This window comes from Choloepus didactylus, chromosome 12, assembly GCF_015220235.1.
Source record: "Choloepus didactylus isolate mChoDid1 chromosome 12, mChoDid1.pri, whole genome shotgun sequence".
NCBI lineage: Eukaryota > Metazoa > Chordata > Mammalia > Pilosa > Megalonychidae > Choloepus > Choloepus didactylus.
Window position 1 is genome coordinate 63,921,043 of NC_051318.1, and position 21,315 is coordinate 63,942,357.

The 21,315-nt window shown below is 37.4% G+C and overlaps 1 protein-coding gene across 5 annotated transcripts in view; it reads left to right on the forward strand.

Annotated features, from left to right (window-relative positions):
- The window catches only part of KLF12 (Kruppel like factor 12), a 512,320-nt gene that overhangs the window by 397,556 nt on the left and 93,449 nt on the right, over positions 1–21,315 (forward strand). For all 5 annotated transcript variants that reach the window (XM_037799597.1, XM_037799598.1, XM_037799595.1 and 2 more), the window contains one exon: positions 18,758–18,820. In XM_037799597.1, the coding sequence (XP_037655525.1) occupies positions 18,758–18,820 (63 nt within the window). The remainder of the gene's footprint in view (positions 1–18,757; positions 18,821–21,315) is intronic.

Here is a 21,315-nt window from a genome sequence, read left to right on the forward strand (position 1 = left end):
GTCTCTCAGCTTTTAGCCTGTCAATACCAATACTAGAGACATGGAATCCTACTCGTCACTGCACTTACTTCTGCAGAGTTAGGCAGAGACCCACAGGGCATTGGGCAGCCATGAGCGGACGTTGCCGCAAGATGCAGACAGATAGGCAAGGACAGGAAATCGGACCGGAAATCGTGCGACTTGCCTAGCACCCACTGTGTTCCTGGCACTGAGGGGAGGCAGCCCTGTGGTTACTTGCCCTCTATGAAGACAGAAAAACAGAGTCATGGGAAGAGTAGGTGTCTTGCCTGAGGCCACACAGCCATAAGTCGTATACCCTGGATTTAAAACAGCTGCCTAGTCCAGATTCTGTACTTTTGAACCACAAAAATATTTCATCTCTTCAGCCTGTATAGTCCTTCAGGGCAGGGGCAATTTTTCATGCATTTTGTACATCACCAGTGCCTAACCTTGAGCCTGGGAAATACTAAAAACTAAGAAAATGTTTCAATTCATTAATTATGATAGTTCTGTTTTTTTTGCTCTTTTTTTTGCTTTTTTTGCCCCCCCACTCGCTCTAGGGTAAAGGACATGGGAATTAGGCCAGGTTAATGAATGTTAGCTTCTGCTATACTCAAAATTCACTCCATTTCTTATAATTCTTGATTATTGAATGGTGATTTTATCCCTTATATAACTAGGTGATTTGTACTTCTTTCTTTCTCATATCCTCTGGATACGAATTCGAGATTGAAACATCAATTGATCTAATGTAATTTTATCATTTCTATTTTTTTTTTTTTAAATCACAGTACTTCTTTTTTACTGTTTGGTAATATTTTACTGTTTGGTAGTATGCATGTTTTTGGCATATGCTTTGTGTGTTATCATTTAGTACATATATGGAATTTTTATTCTACTTCATTCTATATTGACTCTTCTTATTTCTGTAGATATCTTAGGGGCTCTGTGAAAATGCTTGCTTTCTTCAAAGCAAAAATAAAGCTATATAATAAGGATCTACTTATGGATAATTTCAAGTCCTAGCCTACTTTGCATAACATCTGTATTTAATCAGGGACTACAAATTTAAGCAAACTGCTCTAATCATATTTGATAAATTTCGTTTGTCTGGATTTTTTAAAGAGGGTGTCAGAATTGGTAGATTTAAATACAGGTAATTCTATCTTATGGCCATTCATCCCATCTACATTTTCTAGTAGTGATGATTGAAGGAGAATAATGCCAACAAAAAAATTTACAGAATCTTAAAGAGATAGTTTAACTTATATTCTTCAAAAGTAATGATCTCACTCATTGAATAATAGTATTATATATATTACACTCATGTTTGACCAGACCAGATAAGAAACAAGAGTATGGTGAAGGGCTCAAATAAAATAACTTGAATAATATATGCAGACTAATGGATGTATTATAAGCAATATTTTATATGCAAATTAGATGGTCATTAAAAGAGCTGAGACTACTTCATAACTGCTCGTACACGTAATTCTTATAGCCTACAGGACAATTGCAGGCAAGGTCATTGTTTAGTAAAGATGTAACTATAAGGAATTAAATTTTGCTATACACTACTGTTTTAGCTTATCTTCACTTAACATTTTAAAAAATATAGTTACTTCTTTGCTCATCAAATAAAGAGTAGGATATTGTTTGTGTGGCATGGGAGCCTCAGAGGCCTGGATTGGGTTTCAACTCTGGTGGGTGACTTCAGGCTAGGAATATAACCTCCCTAGTTTAGTTTTCTCATTTGCAAAGTGGGAATGATACAACGTCATAGGTTGTTGTGTGGTTAAGTGAGACAGCCTAATAAAACTCTTAAGCGAGTTAGAGAGTCCACAGTAAGCTCTCCCTTTTAAGAAACAGTTGTATAATTAAATGCTGAATGTTATTGAACGCTGCAGTGCCTACTCGGCTGCTCTAGGGTTTGTGACTATTTTCCCCTCTCTAGCGTTTTCAGATTCTCCTTTGCAGTTTACTCCTTCTACCTGCATAAAAGTATGGTTCCTATTTTTGTTTAAAAAAAAAAAGAAAAGAAAAATCAAATGACTTCTCTGACCCAAATGGCTATTCCAGGTCTCTCTCTTCTTTCATGGAATAGCTTCTCAAACAGATGTTCTGTTACAACTTCACTTCTTTTATCACCACCTTAACTCTACAACCTGACCACTAACTGACCCACATACTGGCCTTTTGTCAGTTCTCACTCTTTTTCCTTTTAGAAAACTTGACAAAGTAACTTCCTTTACTTCTGATGTGATCTTTTTGACTCCTAGTTTCCCTCTTATCTTGCTGATTTTTTCTTCAAATTCCTTGATTCCTCTTTTTCCTCTTAACCCAACTATAAGGCATGTCAGATTCAATACCCCCCTATTCCTCTGCTTATATAGTTTTCCTTTTAGAAATCCTGTCCACTTTTTCAGATATGGCTTTCCTCTTTATGTTTATGAAAATCAAATCCATTTCTATTTGCCCTCCCTTCCTCTTGAATTGCAGTGTTTTATTTCCAGCTGCCTAAAATCAAAACCATGTTTTCCACCACTCCTTTAGTCTCTCAAATGTTTTACTGTTCCCTTTATCTTGCTATATTCAGTGTCAACAAGTTTTGTCAATCCTTATCTCATCTATTCTTTTCTCTCCATTCCCTCAAGACCTCTTTGGTTTAGACTTTTGTTCCTTTACATCTGAACTATTGCAATAGCATCAAGATTCTCTAGCTATTAGTTGCCCTCACTTCCAGTCATTCTACACACCACTTGCAGACCAGTTCTGCTTTTATAACATTATTCCTTTCATCAGAACTCTTGCAGTGGCTTTTCACTTTCTGAAGAGAAAAGCTTCAAAACCATTTATCAGCAGCCACCAAAGACATTCTACCTTCTGGTTTGCACATGCTTGCATGAACTCCTTTTTTCCAACTAAGGGGTCACATGCTCTTCTATTCTTTCCCACTTCTTCCTTTTTGCTCAGTCTTTCCTCTTTTCCACATCTATTTTTTTCATGCCTGTGCAAAAGCTGTATTCTTTGAGACCCACCTCAAACCTCAACCCATTAACTTGGAGTGATTTTTCTGTCCTCTGAACTAAAGCAATCTGTGTTTCCAGTATTTCTTTATGTTTAGTTATCTGTTGTCTTGCAACAACTCTTCTGTTTGGATACTGGTTGTTCTTAATCTTATATTATTATCATTACAACTTTGCCATGCTGTTGTATACTCAACCAACTGGAGAGTCGTCTTCCTTAAGGTCAGAGGCCGTATCTTAGATTTCCTTTTTATTGCCTAAGGTAGTTGGCAGGTACATTGAACACAGTAGTGGTCAGTAAATTTTAATCAATTCTTTCCTCTTTATCTTCTGTTTTCAATAATAATAATAATAATAATAATAATTGTAGAGTGCTTCATAAACAATTAGAATGACAATGCAGGAATCCATATCAAATTCAAAAATAGCCAAAATAATGGAACCAGTTGTGCTTTGATTTGGCTTTTTTGTTAATGTAATAACAGCCAGTATATGTTTTGTACAGGCTAATCCTGTACACTGAACTGACCTGTGCTATATGAAGCAGTGGAAAGAGAATGCAGGTGGCTGGAAGTGGGGCAGAGAAGGGAATGATGAATTTGAACATGACTAGTGTAAATGACGTTGATCAGTTCTAGGAGGCTTGGTACGTTTTGGAAGTGCTTACAGGGTGGGTGTATCGCTATTTGATACCTTTGGTAGACTTGCATGTGATACTTCATATGCTCCTTGCCAGTTTCTACAAGTACATTTAGCCCTGCAGAACCTGATTGCTGTGTTTAGAAGCTGTTGGCTTGGGTCCATTTCAGGAGCAATGGAAAGGCACCAAAAGGACAATGGAGTGAAAAGAATCGTTTTGCCTTTTAAGAATATCACTGTGGCTTTAGTGGGGTAAATGGATTGGGGGAGGGGGTTATTGGAATGGGCTGGTAAGAGAGAGGAGTGGTTTAAAATAGGGTGGTGCTGCAGAAATGAAGAGAGTGAATAAAATGGAGACGCCTTAGTGGACACACCTTGATGAACAATTGGATATGGGGTGTGAGATTCAGTCAAGGATCACTCCTGGGTTTCTAGATTCTTTGACAGAAAGGGTGTTGGTGCCATTTACTGATCAGGACAACAGTAATGGAGAAACAGATTGTTTTGACTTTTCTGGCATCAAGGAAAAGATAGAAAAGATAATCTCTTTACTCTCTTAATATTAGTTATGAATCATATGAGTCTAAACTGAGTCATGAAACTCCAGCTTCTGTCAGTAAGTGAGGATCTCTCATGTCTCTGAATGAGTAGGAAGAGAGGTTTAAAATCACCCAAGATGTCATCTTTTTCCATGGGGTCCTGCCTTGAACTGCTGATCTTCTCACTTTAAAGTCTGCTTTGGTGACCCCAATAAACTCAGGGTCCTTATTTGCTAAGGACCCTCCAGTCTGCTGCTCTCTTCTCACAATTCTCTGCTGAACCTGAGACCTGTGTATGTATCTCATTGTGAGTATTTGTTTTAATCCTAAAACATAATCTTCTTTTACCCCCTTTATTGGCTTCTTTGGTCACCCAAGTCAGAACCCTAGGTGTCATCCAAAATTTATTACCTTAATTCTGCCTTACCTCCCCACACCCCACAAACCCTTACAGCAAGGCCCATGGATGACTCCTAATTTGTTTTTTTTTTTTTAATGTAATTTTATTGAGATATATTCATACACCATACAATCCATCCAGAGTATACAGTTAGTGATTCACAGTATCATCACATAGTTGTGCATTCATCACCGCGATCAATTTTAGGATATTTGCATTAGTCCAGAAAAAGGAAAATCTCAAACATCCCATATCCCTAATCCCCCCCACCCATACTGATCCCTAGTATTGCACTCTACCCAATTTTAACACTTACAATAAAAGTAGGTTAACTAAGACAGCGTAGTATTGTCAGAGATAGATACATAAATCAATGCAACAGAATAAAACATCCAAAAGTAAGTCCATACAAACACATAGAACTGACTTTATGTATATACACAATCATCAAAGATCAGAGCTACTGGACTATAGGTCAACAATTTCCAGTATTTCCTTCTAGCTATTCTAATACACTAGAAACTAAAAAGAAATAGCAAAATCCTCATTTGTTTTTATCTATCCTCCCTTCTCTCCTCCCAGCACCAACACCATTCCCTACTGCAGCTCCCTGAGACCCTGTTTTTCAGCATTAGTACTGTCGGCCTTCAGTGTTCCTTGTTATGTGATTTTGCATCCCCTTCAGTCTACCCTCTGAAGTATACAGTTCTGATTGTGCCAGTTCCAAGCTTAAAATCCTTTGGTGGTTGTCTTTGAACCCCCGAGAGGGTCCCTGATAAGGCATCTATTATTACGCAGTCTCTGGCCCCTCCTTGCCTGCCACATCCTTTTCTCCAATTATCCAGAACAATTTATAGTTTGGCTGTTAGCCATGTTTCATTCCTTCAGTGCCTTTCCATAGCTGAAATGCCCTTTCCTCTTCCACATCCAAGATGCCTAACTTTTAAAATTTACCTCATTTATCACCCTAGGAAAACACCCATGACCATTCCAAAGCTTAATTCAGATGCCCCTTTTTTATGTTCCCATGGCCATTTATCAAGTTGCACCATGAGGGACAGTTATTTGTCTAAATTCACACTGTCGTGCATGCTTCCTGATTGCAGGAACCATGTTTTAATTGACATATCCCTTCACCTAACAGTCCACAGTACATAAGAGCCCAGAAACTGCTTGGCACAGGTAGGTGTTCAAGTATATCTGAATTAATGAATAAGTGATAGGCATGCAATAAGTGTTGATTAAATAAAAGATACAAAAGTTATGTTTATGGCTCTGTCAATAGAGGAGAGCTTTATATTGTTGCACAGCTTCCTGCCCCAATTCCGAACTCTGTAGGCATTTATTTATTTATCTGTATTTTAACCCTATCTTAGCATTCCAGCTCATCTCCCCCTAATGTTCTAAGAAACCTTCCCCTTCAGCCTTACTATATTATTCACTTCACACACACAATTCACTTTTTTTTTACATTTTTTATTGTGAAATATATATACAGAAAAGTGATAATTTTCAAAGTATGATTTAACAAGTAGATAGCAAATTTCAAAGAGTATTATGGGTTACAGTTCCACCATTTGAGTTACTTTCTTCTGGCTATTCTAATACCCTGGCATCTAAAAAAAATTCATGTAAAGATTCAGTATTAATAATCCTTTGTTAAATCCTATCTTATCTGTTGCTATCCCTTCTTTTTGTTTAATCATTTTCTCGATGTTCAGTGATGTCTAGGCAGTAACCACCTTAACTTGGTCATATTGAAAGGGGTGTTGACGTTATGGGGAAGGGGACTGCATCTGGTTGATGTTCTTGAAACAGCTGTTACCTCTGGGTTTTGTGACTTATTTGGCATAGGAACACTCTAGAGGATTTGTTTCTGAAAAATAAACTTAGTGAGTGAAACTTTTATAGAGTCTCAGATAGGGACCTAGGTGTTTCGGGATTATTGTTGGTTAGGGCTTGGCATACTGTGGCCATTTGGGATATCTAGCTGGAGCTTGCATAAGAGTAACCTCCAAGATAGCCTTTCGACTCTATTTGAAATCTTTTAGCCACTGTGACCTTATTTTGTTACATTTGTTTTGCCCCTTTTGGTCAAGAAGGCATTCTAAATTCCTCAATGCCAGGGCCAGGCTCATTCCTGAAAGTCATGTCCCATGTCACCAGGGAGAGTCACTCCCCTGGGAGTCATGTCCCACAATGGGGAGAAGTTAATGAATTTGTTTGCAGATCTCTTGGGATTAGAGAGAGAAAGGCCACATCAGAGCAACAAAAGGGGTTCTCTGGAGGTGCCTCTTAGGCATAGTTACAGGTAGGCTTAGCCTCCCATTTACAGCCACAAGTTTCACAAGAATAAACTTCAAGATTGAGAACTAGACTTATTAAGTAGAGGTTTCCTATTTTCACATAGCATATATTCTGTCCAAAATAAACAATCATGTCTCACATTATCTTTACTTAGTTGTACAATCATCATCACTCTCAGTTTTAAACAATTATTATAACACAGAATACCCCAAAGCTCTTAACAGTTCCTGTTTATCCCTAGTATTAGTGTAGTACTGGTAAGGTATTCCTATTAATATAGTCTATATATGCAATGAGTAGTTTTCCCCATATACCACTCTGTTGTTAACTCTTTTTACCAGTGTCATACCTTAGAAGTATGTCGTGTAAACATTTGTATTTGTAGTGTTAATCTGTGGAATATATGCCTTTAAACAACCACTTTAAGTTATGTTTGCCTTCAATGTGCCACTGATACTTATAATCCCATTAACGAATAATCATCACTCCTGTTCATTCACATATCTTTAAGTTCACCCTCATTAACGTGTCTGAACATATTACCTTATCATTCCCCCTTCACTAGCTTCTGTCTCTCTCTAGGTCCTCTATATTCTACATTATAAGATACTGATTTTGCATTGTTTAGGGAGTTCACATTAGTGGTAACATATAATATCTCTCCTTTTGTGTCTGACTTACTTCACTCAGCATTATGTCTTCAAGGTTCATCCATGTTGTCATATGTTTCAGGACCTCGTTCCTTCTTACTGTTGCATAGTATTCCATCATATCTATATAACACATTTTGTTTATCCACCTGTCTGTTGAAGGACACTTGGGTTATTTCCATTTCTTTGCAGTTGCGAACAATGCTACTGTTAACATCTTTGTGCAAATATCTGTTCCTGTCACTGCTACCAAGAAGTAGAATCGCCAGGTCATAGGATAACTCGATATCTACTTTTCTGAGTAGTGGCCAAACTGTCTTCCACAGTGCCTGTATCATTATACATTCCCACCAGCAAAGAGTAAGAGTTCCAATTTCTCCACAACCTCACCGACATTTATTTTTTTACTGTTTGTTTAATGGCAACCATTCTTATTGATGTGAGATCCCACTGTGGTTTTGATTTGCATTTCCTTAATAGCTAGTGAAGATGAACATTTTTCTATGTGTTTTTTAGCCAGCTGTATTTCATCTTTGGGAAAATGTCTTCTCATATCTTTTGCCCATTTTATAATTGGGCTGTTTGTACTATTGTCATTGAGTTGTAGGATTTCTTTATATACGCTGGATATCAATCTCTTATCAGACATATGGTTTCCAAATTTTTCTCCCATTGAATTGGCTGCCTCTTCACTTTCTGACAAAAGTCCTTTGAGACAAAGAGCTTTTGATTTTGAGGAGTTCCCATTTATCTGGTTTTTTTGTTGTTGTTTGTCCTTTGGAGGTAAGGTCTAAGAAGCTACCACCTATTATTAGGTATTAAAGATGTTTCCCTATATTCTAGGATTTTTATGATACTGTCTCTTATATTGAGGTCTTCAATCTACTTTGAATTAATTTTTGTATAGGGTGTGAGTTAGGGTCCTCTTTCATTCTTTTGGATATACATATCCAGTTATCCCAGCCTCATTTGTTTAAGAGACTGCTGTGTCCCAATTCAGTGGATTTGGGGGCCTTATCAAAAAATCAGTCAACCATACACTGGGGTCTATTTCCAAACACCTGATTCGATTTCATCAATCAGTATGTCTGTTTTTGTGCCAGTAGCTTGCTTTTTTTGACCACTGTGGCTTTATAGTAGGGTTTAAAGTTAGAAAGTGCAAATCGTTCCACTTCATTCTTTTTTAGAATGTTTTTGGCAATTTGAGGCTCCTTTCCCTTCCATATACATTTTATAACTAGCTTTTCCAAGTCTGCAAAGTAGGCTGTTACAATTTTGATTGGAATTGCGTTGAATGTGTAGATCAGTTTGGGTAGAATTTAATGACATTTAGCTTTCCTATCCATGAAAACAGAATATCTTCCCACCTATTTAGGTCTTCTTTGATTTCTTTTAGTAAACTTTTGTAAGTTTCTGTGTAGAGGTCTTTTACGTCCTTGATTAAGTTTATTCCTAAGTACTTGATTTTTTTAGTTGCTATTGTGAATGGAAGTTTTTTCTTGAGTGTCCCTTCAGTTAGGTCCTTTCTAGTGTATAGGAATGTTACTAACTTTTGAGCATTAATCTTACAACCTGCCACTTTGCTGAATTTATTAGCTCTAGTAGCTTTGTCATCAATTTTTCAGGATTCCCCAAATATAAGATCATGTCATCTGCAAATAATGACAGTTTTACTTCTTCCTTTCCAGTTTGGATGCCTTATTTTTTTTTTTTTTTTTTTTTTCTTGCCAGATTGCTCTGGCTAGAACTTCTAGCACAATGTTGATTAATAATGGTGACAGCAAGCATCCTTGTCCCATTCCTGATCTTAAAGAGAAGGCTTTCAGTCTCTCATCATTGAGTACTATCCTGGCTGTGGGTTTTTCATCTGCGCCCTTTATCATATTGAGGAAGTTTCCTTCAGTTCCTATCTTTTGGAGTATTTCTATCAAAAAGGGATGCTGAATTTTGTCAAATGCTTTTTCAGGATCGTTTGATTTTTCTGTTTCAATTTGTTAATGTGTTGTTCTACATTGATTAATTTTCTTATGTTGAACCAACCTTGCAGGCCTCGGATGAACCCCACTTGATCGTGGTGTATAATTCTTTTAATGTGCCTTTGTTTTCAATTTGCAAGTATTTGGTTGAGATTTTTTGCATGTATATTCATTTGGGAGATTGGCCTGTAGTTTTCCTTTCTTGTAGCATCTTTATCTGGTTTTGGTATTAGAGTGATATTCGCTTCATACAATGATTTAGGCAGTGTTCCTTTTTCTTCAATGTTTTGAAAGAATTTGAGCAAGAATGGTGTCAGCTCTTTGGAAAGTTTGGTAAAATTCCCCTGTGAAACTATCTGGCCCTGGGCTTTTGTTTGTAGGAAGCTTTTTGATGACTCATTGAATCTCTTTACTTGTGATTGGTTTGTTGAGGTCTTCTATTTCTTCTCTGGTCAGTCTAGGTTGTTCTTGTGTTTCCAGGAAACTGTCATTTTCTCTAAGGTGTCTATTTTGTTTACTTATAGTTGTTCATAGTATCCTCTTATGAGTTTTTAAATTTCTTTGTGATCCCTAGTAATGGATTTTGTTTATTTGGTTCTTCTCTCTTTCTCACTTTGTCAGTCTGGCTAAGCATTTGTCAATCTTATTAATCTCAAAGAACCAACGTTTGGTTTTATTTATTCTCTTTATTGTTTTTTTGTTTTGTTTTGTTTTGTTTGTTCTCCTGCTCATTTAATTCTGCTTTAATCTTTGTTATTTCTTTTCTTCTACTTGCTTTAGGGTTAGTTTGCTTATCATTCTCTAGCCTCTTTAGTTGTGTAGTTAAGTCTTTAGTTTTAGCTCTTTTCTTCCTTTATGATTTATGCATTTAGAGTTATAAATTTCCCTCTCAGCACATATCAAAACCTATCGGATGCCTTTGCTGCATCCGGTAGGTTTTGATATGTATCTTCATTTTCCTTTGTCTCTAGACATTTGCCTATTTCTCTTGCAATTTCTTCTTGGACCCATTTGTTGTTTAGGACTGTGTTGTTTAACCCCATATATTTGTGAAAGATCTGGTTCTTTGGTCCTTATTGGTTTCTAGTTGCATTCTATTATGGTCAGAGAATGTTCTTTGAATAATTTAAATCTTTTTAAATTTATTAAGACTTGTTTTGTACCCCAGCATACAATCTGTCCTGGAGAACGTTCCATGAACACTAGAGAAGAATGTATATCCTGGTAATTTGGGATGTAATAGTCTATATATGTCTGTTAAGTCCAATTCGTTAGTCACATTGTTTAGGTTCTCAGTTTCCTTATTGGTCCTCTGTCTAGTTGTTCTATCTGTAGAAGAGAGTAGTGTGTTGAAGTCTCCCACTGTTGTAAAAATGACTGTTGCTCCCTTCAGTTTAGCCAGTGTTTGTTTCATGTACTTTGGAGCACCTTGATTCGGTACATAAACATTTATGATTATTTCTTCTTGGTGAGTTGTCCCTTATATTAATATATAGTGTCCTTCTTTGTCTCTTATGACATCTTTGAGTTTAAAGTCTGTTTTGTCTGATGTTAATATAGCTACCCCTGCTTTCTTTTTGTTGCAGCTTGCATGGAATCCATTCACATTCAAAGTTATTACTGTGAAGGCAGTTCTTGAACCAGCCATCTTATCCTTTGGTTTTTAGTTTTCAGATCTATTTCCCCCCTTTCTTTTTGCTTTTTTTTTTTTTTTCCTTTAAGTTACCCTTGCTAATACTCTTCAGTTCTGTGCCCTTCTCCAGCCCTCTGTCTCCTTTTTTTTTTTCCTCAGCCAGTAAGGCTCACTTAAGTATTTCTTGAAGGGCAGGTCTCTTTTTAACAAATTCTCTCAGTATTTGTTTATCTCTGAAAATTTTAAACACTCCCTCAATTTTGAAGGAGAGTTTTGCTGGATAAAGAATTTTTGGCTGACATTTTTTCTCTTTTAGAATCTTAAATATGTCATACCACTGCCTTTTCTCCTCCATGGTGCCTACTGAGTAGTCACTGTTTATTCTTATGTGGTTTCCCTTGTATGAAGTGAATTGCTTCTCTCTTGCTTTCAGGACTTTCTCCTTCTCTTCAGCATTTAAAGTCTGGTTAGTATATGTCTCAGAGATGATCTATTTGAATTTACTCTATTTGGTGTTCGTTGGGCTTTGATTTGCATATTTATGTCATTTATAACGGTTGGTATGTTTTTCCCAACTATGTCCTCAAATACTGTTCCTAGCCCTCTTTTCTTCTCCTCTAGAACACCAATAATTCTTGTATTTGTGCACTTCATGTTGTCTTTCATTTCCCTGACATCCATTTCAAATTTTTTAAGTTTATTTCACCATTTGTTCTTTTGTGCATTCGCATTCAGTTGCCCTCTTCTCTAGTTCACTTATTTTTTCCTCTGCCTCTTCAAATCTGCTGTTGTGTGTCTCTAGTATGTTTTTAAATTTGATCCACAGTATCTTTTCTTTCCATAAGATCTGCTCTTCTTTCAGTTACTATTTCAAATTTTTCTTTTATGGTCTTTTAAAGTCTTCTTGGTATCTTTTATGTCTCTATCCAACCCATTAAAATTTTTTTAGGAGATTTGTATATACTTATTTTTTTCATTGCTCCAGATTCTGTGTCTCTTCTGGCTTTTTAATTTAGTTGTTTGTCTTGTCCATATCTACCTGGGTCTTCATGTGCTGTATGATTTTCTGTTGGCTTTGGGGCATTTGCTTATTTCGATAAGGTTATTTTGGGATATGCAGGATTATTTGAACATTTATATGTAATTTGGCAGAGCCACAGCTTGCTGGAGTGCACTTTCCCTATTTCACCAGCAAATTGCACTCCTGAGCCACCTCTTACCCTCAAGTCAGCTTTACTCCAACTTTGCCTTTGTGCTGTGCAGGGTTCAAACCAGGCGGAAATCCAATCAGCACTCCGTTTCTCTGTGTGCACTGGGGACTGCTCCCACTGTGGGTGGGGTGCAGGCCCTGCACAGTTCAACAGGGAGATTACTCCAGGCCACAGTGTGTCCAGCAGGTCCCAGGCTCCAATTGGAACACTCTGGGTCTGTGAGGTTACACGACTGACCCTCCGGCTCAAATGCACTACAGTCCCTGTCTACCATATGCCCACAAGCCTCTGGGGTTGGGGAGGAGCTCCTGGCACTTCCTTGCGGCTCCTCTGCCTCTCCCCTCTCGCATTTGTGCGCCACTGGCTTCCATGGAGGAACAGTAAATGTGGTCACCAGAAGTTGCTAAATCCCGATTATTCTCATGGGAGCTCCTGGCTGTGGGGCTGTGAAGGGTTATCTCCCCCACCTACTGCTGAGATGGGTGCATGGGGTTTGGAAAGCTGCTCCCTCCCACACTTTGCCGGCTCCAGCCGCCAGTACCTAGCAGCGGTCCCAGCCGAACACTCGCCCCATTGTTTCAGGTGCAGTCTCGCTGCCTGTCCATCCAAGTCCCCGCTCTATTTTGTAGAGGTCTGTCTGGCCAGTTGCACCGTGGAACTGTTCTCAGTTCACTTTTATATCTGAAAAATGTACTTGCTCTTCAAGTCTCAGCCTAAAGTCTCTTCCTCTTTGAAACTTCCTTCATTACTCCACCATATCAATTAATTCTAGCCTCTGTTTTACTCCAATAAAACTTTTAAATGCCTGTGATTTTCTACCATACTTTCGTGGTTGTTCCCTGTTAATCTCAACTAGATTGTAAGCTGCCTGCAGGCAGAGAATCCTATCTTATTCCTCACTAAACCTCGTGCTTAGGAGCTATTGAATAAATGTTTGTTGGATTAGTTATTCAAGCTCCAGACATCTCTGGATGTATATAATATATCAGTGAAATACTTCAGATTCCCAAATCTAAAATTTTTATCCATTTCTACATTTCATTGGCTAATGTGTTCATTATATGCCTGTTGTGTGCTGTAAATTGTGCTAAGCACTGAGGATACATTGGTGACTTAGACATGGCTGCTGCTGTCCTAGAAGTTATAGTCTTGTAGGAAAAATAGGGCTGGTCATACAACAATCATTTATTGAGTGCCTATGTGCCAGGTTATGGGGATATGATGGTGAGCAAAAAGAAAAGCAGTTCCTTGTCCCCATGTTGCATATAGTCTAGTTAGGTGTGACAGACAAACTAAACAGACAAAAGATGTAATCTTCAGTTAACCAATTCTAAGTGCCCCATGCTCTGAGAACTGAGAGCCGGTTGACTTAGAGTCAGCGATGGCTTCTTTTGATTGAGCATCGGCTATCCAGGTCAGAAGGGAAGGAAAAGAATCTTCACTGTCACTGTCACAGAGAACACAGGTCAGGACAGAGAAGATGAAGCTGTGATTAATTAGTAAATTATAACTGTGCAAATCACATGCTCTCTTTTTAGAATTCTTCATTCTGTGGATAGCAGAAAATAAATATTATTCCCTTCAGAACCTGCTTTCTCTTTTTAAGTGTCTGTGACACTGGAATAACAAAGTTGTAGTAAATAGTGAAAAAAATTAGCACTGCTTTAATTCTATATGGTGTTCAAGGTCAGCCCACTTTTTTATCTGTGACATCAATGGCTTTTCATGAGAAACTTAAGTATAAGTATAGAGAGGAAAAAAGAACTTAAAAAATATCTGGCAGTCCTAGTGGTTATGTAATCACTGGCCTGATTTAAAAGCTGGCAGTAAGAAGGGCCACTTCATTTAAACACCAGAGTCATGTTCATATTTTTACCTGGTTAAGTAAAGTGTGTATATATTAAAATAAAAATACCCCAAACAAAGCTAAATAACCATGAGAACTTGTGTTCAGTACAACTATGTAAAAAAAGGAAGCAATATCAATAATTATTTTTAAATTATCTTCCTTTTGATTCTACATCAGGAAAATTCTGATATTTAAGAATATTTCAGAAATATTCCTAGATTAATCTTTTCTCCCACAAATGTAGTATACTGAGTTGTTAAAGTGCATGTTGTGTTGGACAATTTGAACAATTTGTGGCTTGAAAATATGAGCTAATAATTTCGTTATGTAATAGAGAAACAAAATGAATTTAAGGAAAGAAAATATTATTTGTACATAATAGTTTCTGAAAACCTTGATATAAAATCTCTGCTCTTACCGGATGAGTAATGCCCTACAGGAAAGATTTTATTGGTCTGTGAGAGTTTAGTTTATTCTGATTTTTATTGTATTAAGAATTAGCCTCTCTAACTTATGAAAGAGAGGACTCAAGTATTATTCCAAGGTTTTTGGCCTGAGAAGCTGGGTGAATGCTGTTGCCATTTTTGAGATTGGGTAGATATGGTAGGAAAAATTTTTTTTTTTAAAGGAAATGTTGGAATTGAGAAACCTAAGTCTGATTTCAAAGAAAATTTAGGGTGAAGATGGAAATTTTAATGCATCATTATATAGATGGTATGTCAGGCCTTTAGACATGATGATTGAACTAAGTAAGTGAAGATGCCATATCAGAGAATAGGGAGTGAATTTATGGGAATAGCAAGAGTCTTAGGAAGGTGATTGCTCGGCCACCTCAACATGAGAGGAGGAGGTTCAGTAAAGGAGAAAGAGAAGAGGGATGTCAGAAGAATGTCACTGATGCTGAGTGAAGGAAGCTACATCAAGGATGGAGTGATCAATTATGTCAGTTACTGCTGAGAATTTGAGAAAAGGTGAGGACTGAGCATTAATCGTTAGATTTGAAACCTGGAGGACATCAGTGACCATGATAAGAATGGGGTTTCATTGGAGGGGTGGGGACACACACCGGATTGGATTGAGTTCTAGAGAAAATGAGAAGTTGAGTAGGTGGATATGGATAGAGATAATTTCTACCATGTAAACCTTATATTTGTGCTACATTGTGTATTAAAATAGCAACACTAATAATGAGAAATTTTCATGAGCATTTAAAGGGAGAACAAAGTATATTACAATGACTGTATTTCTGTTGAGCACCAGCCTGCTCATTATTTAGTCCAATGACAGTTTTCAGCCAGGAAAACCAGAACTTTCACTTTCACTTTGTAGCCACTAACATTATGGAATGTTCAATTGGGCTTAAATAAATGCTGATTCTCTTATTTAAGCCCCTGGTACTAACTAATCTTATTGCATCCTCTGGGGTGAGGTGGAGGGAATGTATTTGAGTATATAAATGTTGAGCAGTAATCTGGATTAGGACAGATGAGACTTACCTGTGTGCAAGTTCTGACTTGGCTGTTCACTAGCTGTGTGAGCCTGACAATTTACCTAATTCTTGTAAGCCTTTTTTCTCAAAGATAAAATGTGGATGATAATGATATGTTAAAGACTTTCAGGTAGATTCACAAAAACATTGAAAAACAGTAATCAGATCCTCTTCATCAACTATAGATGCTAGTCATTAAAATAAAAAATTCAGGAGTCAGGTACTTTGGTGCTTGTACCCAAAGGAGGAAGAGTCATTTTTTGTATTAAGATGTCTAAAAAGTTCTCACATGCTTAGCAAGAAAGCTAAATTAAGCCTTGCATTGGGTAAAATTATAAACATGCTCTCTGATTCCGATGAGTAAGTGTCTATAAATAGAAGTGTTGGGAATGCATGGCCTCAATGCCATAGCTTCTCATTTCCTCTGTAAGGTAAATCACCAAATGTGATCATTTCCATCTGAAATAAACTGTCAGTCTCAGAAGAGCACATTGGAGCATTCGGTACCTGATGCACAACCACCAAGATTGCCCTTTTTTCTTCAGCATGGTGATTTTCCCCACTTTCCATATCCAGCAGTCAGTACTAAGGCCTGAAACCCTTAGTTACAGAACAAAGTGGCTTAGCAGTAATCGAGCTGTGTGCGACTAGAGAAGAATAATGAACATTCCCTACAAGCTTCCTGCTTAGATGCAGGTGCAGAAATCAGGATGTCATGAATAATGCATGACATGCAGATTAGGCAGTGGTTTCTCCTCCTGGGGTTTTGACTTTGCTACCTGCCTGGCTGCTAAAAACACAGGAAGCTATATGTAGAAAGAAAGTAGGCGATGGCAAAAAGTTTCACAATTTAAAGACTGAACTCACATGCAAAAAAACTGCATATCCTTTTGAAGAAATAAAAATTTGGGGGTGGCTGAAATGCAAACCAATTATTTATGGCCTACTTTCTCTGATGGAGTAAGTTCCAAGTTATCATTTTACTCATTTTGGGGAAGAAAAGAAACACTTTCTTGGTTTACCTTTTTAAAATTTATTTAAGAAAAATTAGAATTATTTGATCATAAAATATCACTCAGGAATTCTTTGTATATTATTTTGAATATGCTGAACCATTTAGAAACTGTCCACTTACACTATTTGATGTATGGGTCAATGAAATTATAGTAAAAGATACAAATACCTAGAGAGTGTTGTAATTAGGCATTTAAACAGTCCCATTTTTCTCCACTGATGAATCCAGGGAGAGCATTAGGAAAATACTTCCAGCATCAAACTTCACCTCATAGAATTACCATGATGAATAGAAATACAGTTTCTTTGTACTACTAGGGTTAAGGAGGGGGCAATGAAAGAGGGAGACATTTAAAGGATATAGAGCTACTTAAAGAAGAACCATGAGTATTGGGGGACTGATTACTCAAAATTTTATTTATGTTTTAGAACTCTGACACCCCAGTGGGGATGTAGGGAAGATTCAGGAGGATTTCCTGCATTTTCCCCTAGGTCCAGGCTTTAACTGGGAAGAAACTTTTAGAGGCTCAGATGTCCATTTTTAGGATTATATTACAAACAAGAAAGAGAAAAGGCAAGCAAGCAAACAAAGAAAAAGAAAATGAAATGTCTTATACAAAAAATACTTTTTGTTTAATTCTTAGGCATTTTTATGGCATGTTTTTTCTATCACTCCCTAATTTGGCTTTCATTTTTAGCTGAGTTTGTCATTTCCACTAGGCCCAGTCTGGCCAGATGCCAAGACCAACAGGTGATCCTTGTAGCTGCAGAACAGCAGGAAGTGGGCCGTACTTGAATGAGACAGTTCACCAGAGGGGCTGTCTGGCCTCCCTCCATCTTTCTGCATAATTAGCACCCCCTCCCCCATGCCGAGCAGAAAATCTGTGCTGAGCAGCTCAGCTGCAACAGCCATTGAGAAGCGCTGTGAGGAAAAGAATGTTAATAAGGGATGTTGGAAGAAATAAGCCTTCCGAGTGCAAAGTGCACTCTGACTCTGGCTCTACACAAAGGCTGAGGTTGGCTCTTCTGAGGAGCTGGAACTGTATTATCTGTTTTGAAATGGTTTTCACTTGCTCAACAGCTATGGAAAACTGAGCTTTGAGTGAACCTTGGAGCTGTTGGTTGTAACTTGACTTTAAGGGTGGTTTAAAATTCCTGTTTTCTTTCTTTCTGAACATAACACAGGCTAAAAGACTGCCTGGATCACACAAATGCTAGTGAAAATAAACCAAAGAGGGAAGTTGGCAACCAGGAAGCAGAAAGTAGGGCATATAGGTTCAGCAGCTAGCCGCTGATTGGAAGATACTAGCAGTTCCTGGAAGCCTTAAACGATTTCCAGTGGATGTCTCCAGCCCTAGAATCTTGTACAACAACATGTCCTTCGCTTCCCCATTATCTGGTTAAAGTTTTGAATCAGCTCAGCCTTTCTCAAAGCCCTGCAGCGGTAGAGTAGCATTTCTAAAAGTCCTTGCTGCTCAAAATAGCTACTCACCCATCCTTTCACCCCCATGACCTCAAATTCTGTTCCTGTACATTTGGACAAAGTTATTTTGTTTTCTAGGGTTTTAAATCTGGAGATTAGCTGGGTGGTTATACACGCAGACTTTCTCTTTGTGCCCCCTTCACACTGACCCTCTCACAGTGGGAGCAGCTACCAGAGAGAGTTCATTCAGGACAGACCTTACATATCTTACCCTCCTTTTTACTTGGCCGATTAGGTACTCAGTAACTTTCTGTTGGAGTGAATGAATGAATCAGTAAAAGCTGATGGTCCTGCTTCTGGGGGTCCTCACAGTGAAGATTGTGACAAATCTAAGTTGTCTTAGGGTAAAGAAGGAAAGAGAGACGCTTTCAGGCATAGGAACTTAATTGCATCCATTTACTAAGAGGTGATCAAATTCTTGGGTTTTATATTAAACAAGTCTAAAGGAGATTGATTTATAAAACTAGGTAACTTTTTGTCTTTTCATTTGCATTTGGGACTGTGCCTTTTTAATGACTGGATTACTTTCTTCTGCCTACAGGGTCCATCCATCCCCAGTGTCAAGGGTCCGGGGAACTAGAATGAATAATCAGAAGTTTGCTTGGTAAGTAAACAGTCTAAATTACAAGTATTTGAAAGTCTCGTGGGAAGTTTTAATAGGGCTGTGTTAAAACCAGGAGAATTATTACTGCTTTTCTGTAGAGAATGCACTGAGTATGCAGCCTCCCTTGCCTTTGGTCAATGTTGAATAAACACCGATAGAGTCACTTTCCAGACAAAACTCTTCACTCACCAAAAGCTGTCAGTGCAACAACGGATATGCTGTATTTCCCAGGATTATCAACTACTATTTGTCACCACCTTAGAGGATGTCCACTCCCCTTTTTTACTTAAGCTACTGTAGGCTTTTTAGTGAGATTTAGGCAGCAACCCAGATTTTTCTCAGGTGTCAATCCCAGTTTTTGAAGATTTTCTCAGCTAACTTAACTATTATATTAATTTAGTGATTACTATTTAGATGATTTTTTGTTCCTGACTCTAGCCTTAAATATCCTGGGATTTTTTTTTTTCTTTTACTCTAGTTCTTAAACAAGGAATATAAATGGAATTTATCAGAAACAACCTGAAAAGCTATTTCGACCACAAAATATTGATTACTGGTTCTTTGAAAGTGACATTTTAACAAATTTTTCACGTGAAACAACAACAAAAAAATGTAGGTTCAAAACCCTTATTTGTTTACGTTACTCCATTCCACAAACATTAACCTTTTGATACATAATGTATCTGCAAACAAACAAAAAAAATAGAACAGAAAGAAATATAAAAGAAAGAAAAAAACTTGGGCTGCCTACTGCATTACTGGAGAGAGAAATAAGAATGCACTTCATTTTTCCTCATTGAATTGTGCTTAGAATGGAATTTTGATTAAAAACTATGGCTTTGTTTTTAAGTATGGAAATATGATTTCCAGAGATGGAGCTTCCAAATTAATTTTATACCCAAGTCAGGATTATTTTTAGACACAAAATAATGATACTTTGAATTTGAATAGTGCCTAATCAGCTCACCTCCCTTCCGCCATTAAATCTAATTAACCCTCACAATAGCTCTGTGCTGTTGTTAAATATTATGCTTTTCTTTTTCACAGAGGGGGAAATGGAGCCCAGCACATACAGTCATTTGCTCCACACTGCTCAAAACCTGGGGCAGCCTTCCTGGGTTCTGCGAGGCACCAAAGCATATTGTCTGCTGTCAAACCTAGAAAGCTGAGGGAATAGTGGTGAGGATGGTAGTTACATGAAAAGAAAGGGAGAGATCAGGCCCATTCCTTGGCAGCATGGAATTTATATTCCTCTAAGTACTAGGCATCTTGTGCTAAAGAGACTTGATTACAGGTAGAGGATATGAAATGCTCAAGTGGACAACATAAACTAATGGAGAGAATATTAATTGTCAATCATAAGATCCAGTTTTTAAAACTTGTTTCTCAATGGCTTAATGTGAAACACCAAGTGTATAACAGATTTTCTTCTCTTCCCTTTTCCTTTCTGGTGTATTTGAATAACAATAATTTGTTCCTGCATAATTCATAGCACATTATTTGGTTAGTAAGTTTAAACCACTTTTAGCTCCAGAGAAGTGATCCATGAAAAACAAAAAGGGATTTTGCTACTTGCCTTGAGAAAATTCAACTTTTATTTATTTACAACATTTATTTACATTCCTAGGCACTGTAAAGAGCACTAGATTACAAAGATAAATAAACATGGTTTCTGTCCTCAAGGAACCTCGTGTCTTCTGGGGATGTATTTATGTGTATGTGTATGTCATCACGCACACATATAATTTATAATATATGTCATGCAAACACATATAATGAAGTGTGATTAATGATCTAAGGAGATATTTTTCTAGTATAATGTTCAGAGGGAGGAGTTATCAACTATTTAAGAGCAGTTTGAGTATGGGAATGTAGGGAACAGGGAAAGTATAAAGGAAGGAAATTGGGGGACTGTCAGAAAATCCATCCCAGAGAAGGTTTTTGAGTAGACATAGAAGTAGTAGTAGATCATGAAGCACGGGTGTGAGGTAGTACTTTTTTTGTAGACCAAAACATATATGCAAAGACATGGAGATACTTTAAATTATCTATAGTAGGAACATACATCAATTTAATATGTGTACTTTATTTGGTCATAAGTTAACTAAAATTTCCATTATGTATTCTAAGTTGAATCTTCCTTAAGTAAATACTATGAGACCAGTGTATGGAAATAAATCACCCGGGACTAGAAATAAGCCCAGTGAATCACACAGCATCTGCATCTAGTGAAATCATAAACACTTCTTTGTGAAACTAGGCCCTGAAAATTCAGAAAGTTCAGGTAATCGTTCTGGCAGTGGAGATGAAAGGAGACTGATAGTTGCTCTCCCTGAAATAGAAGCTTGGAATAATTTATTTTAGTAACATGTCAAGTTTGACACTGTCATGGCTCTTTGGCTTGAGTTAAATCTACAAACACTATACATGAGAATTAGGGATAGTGATTTTGTGAAGCTGGGTTAGCAAATGCTCCAACAAGTTACAAATATTGT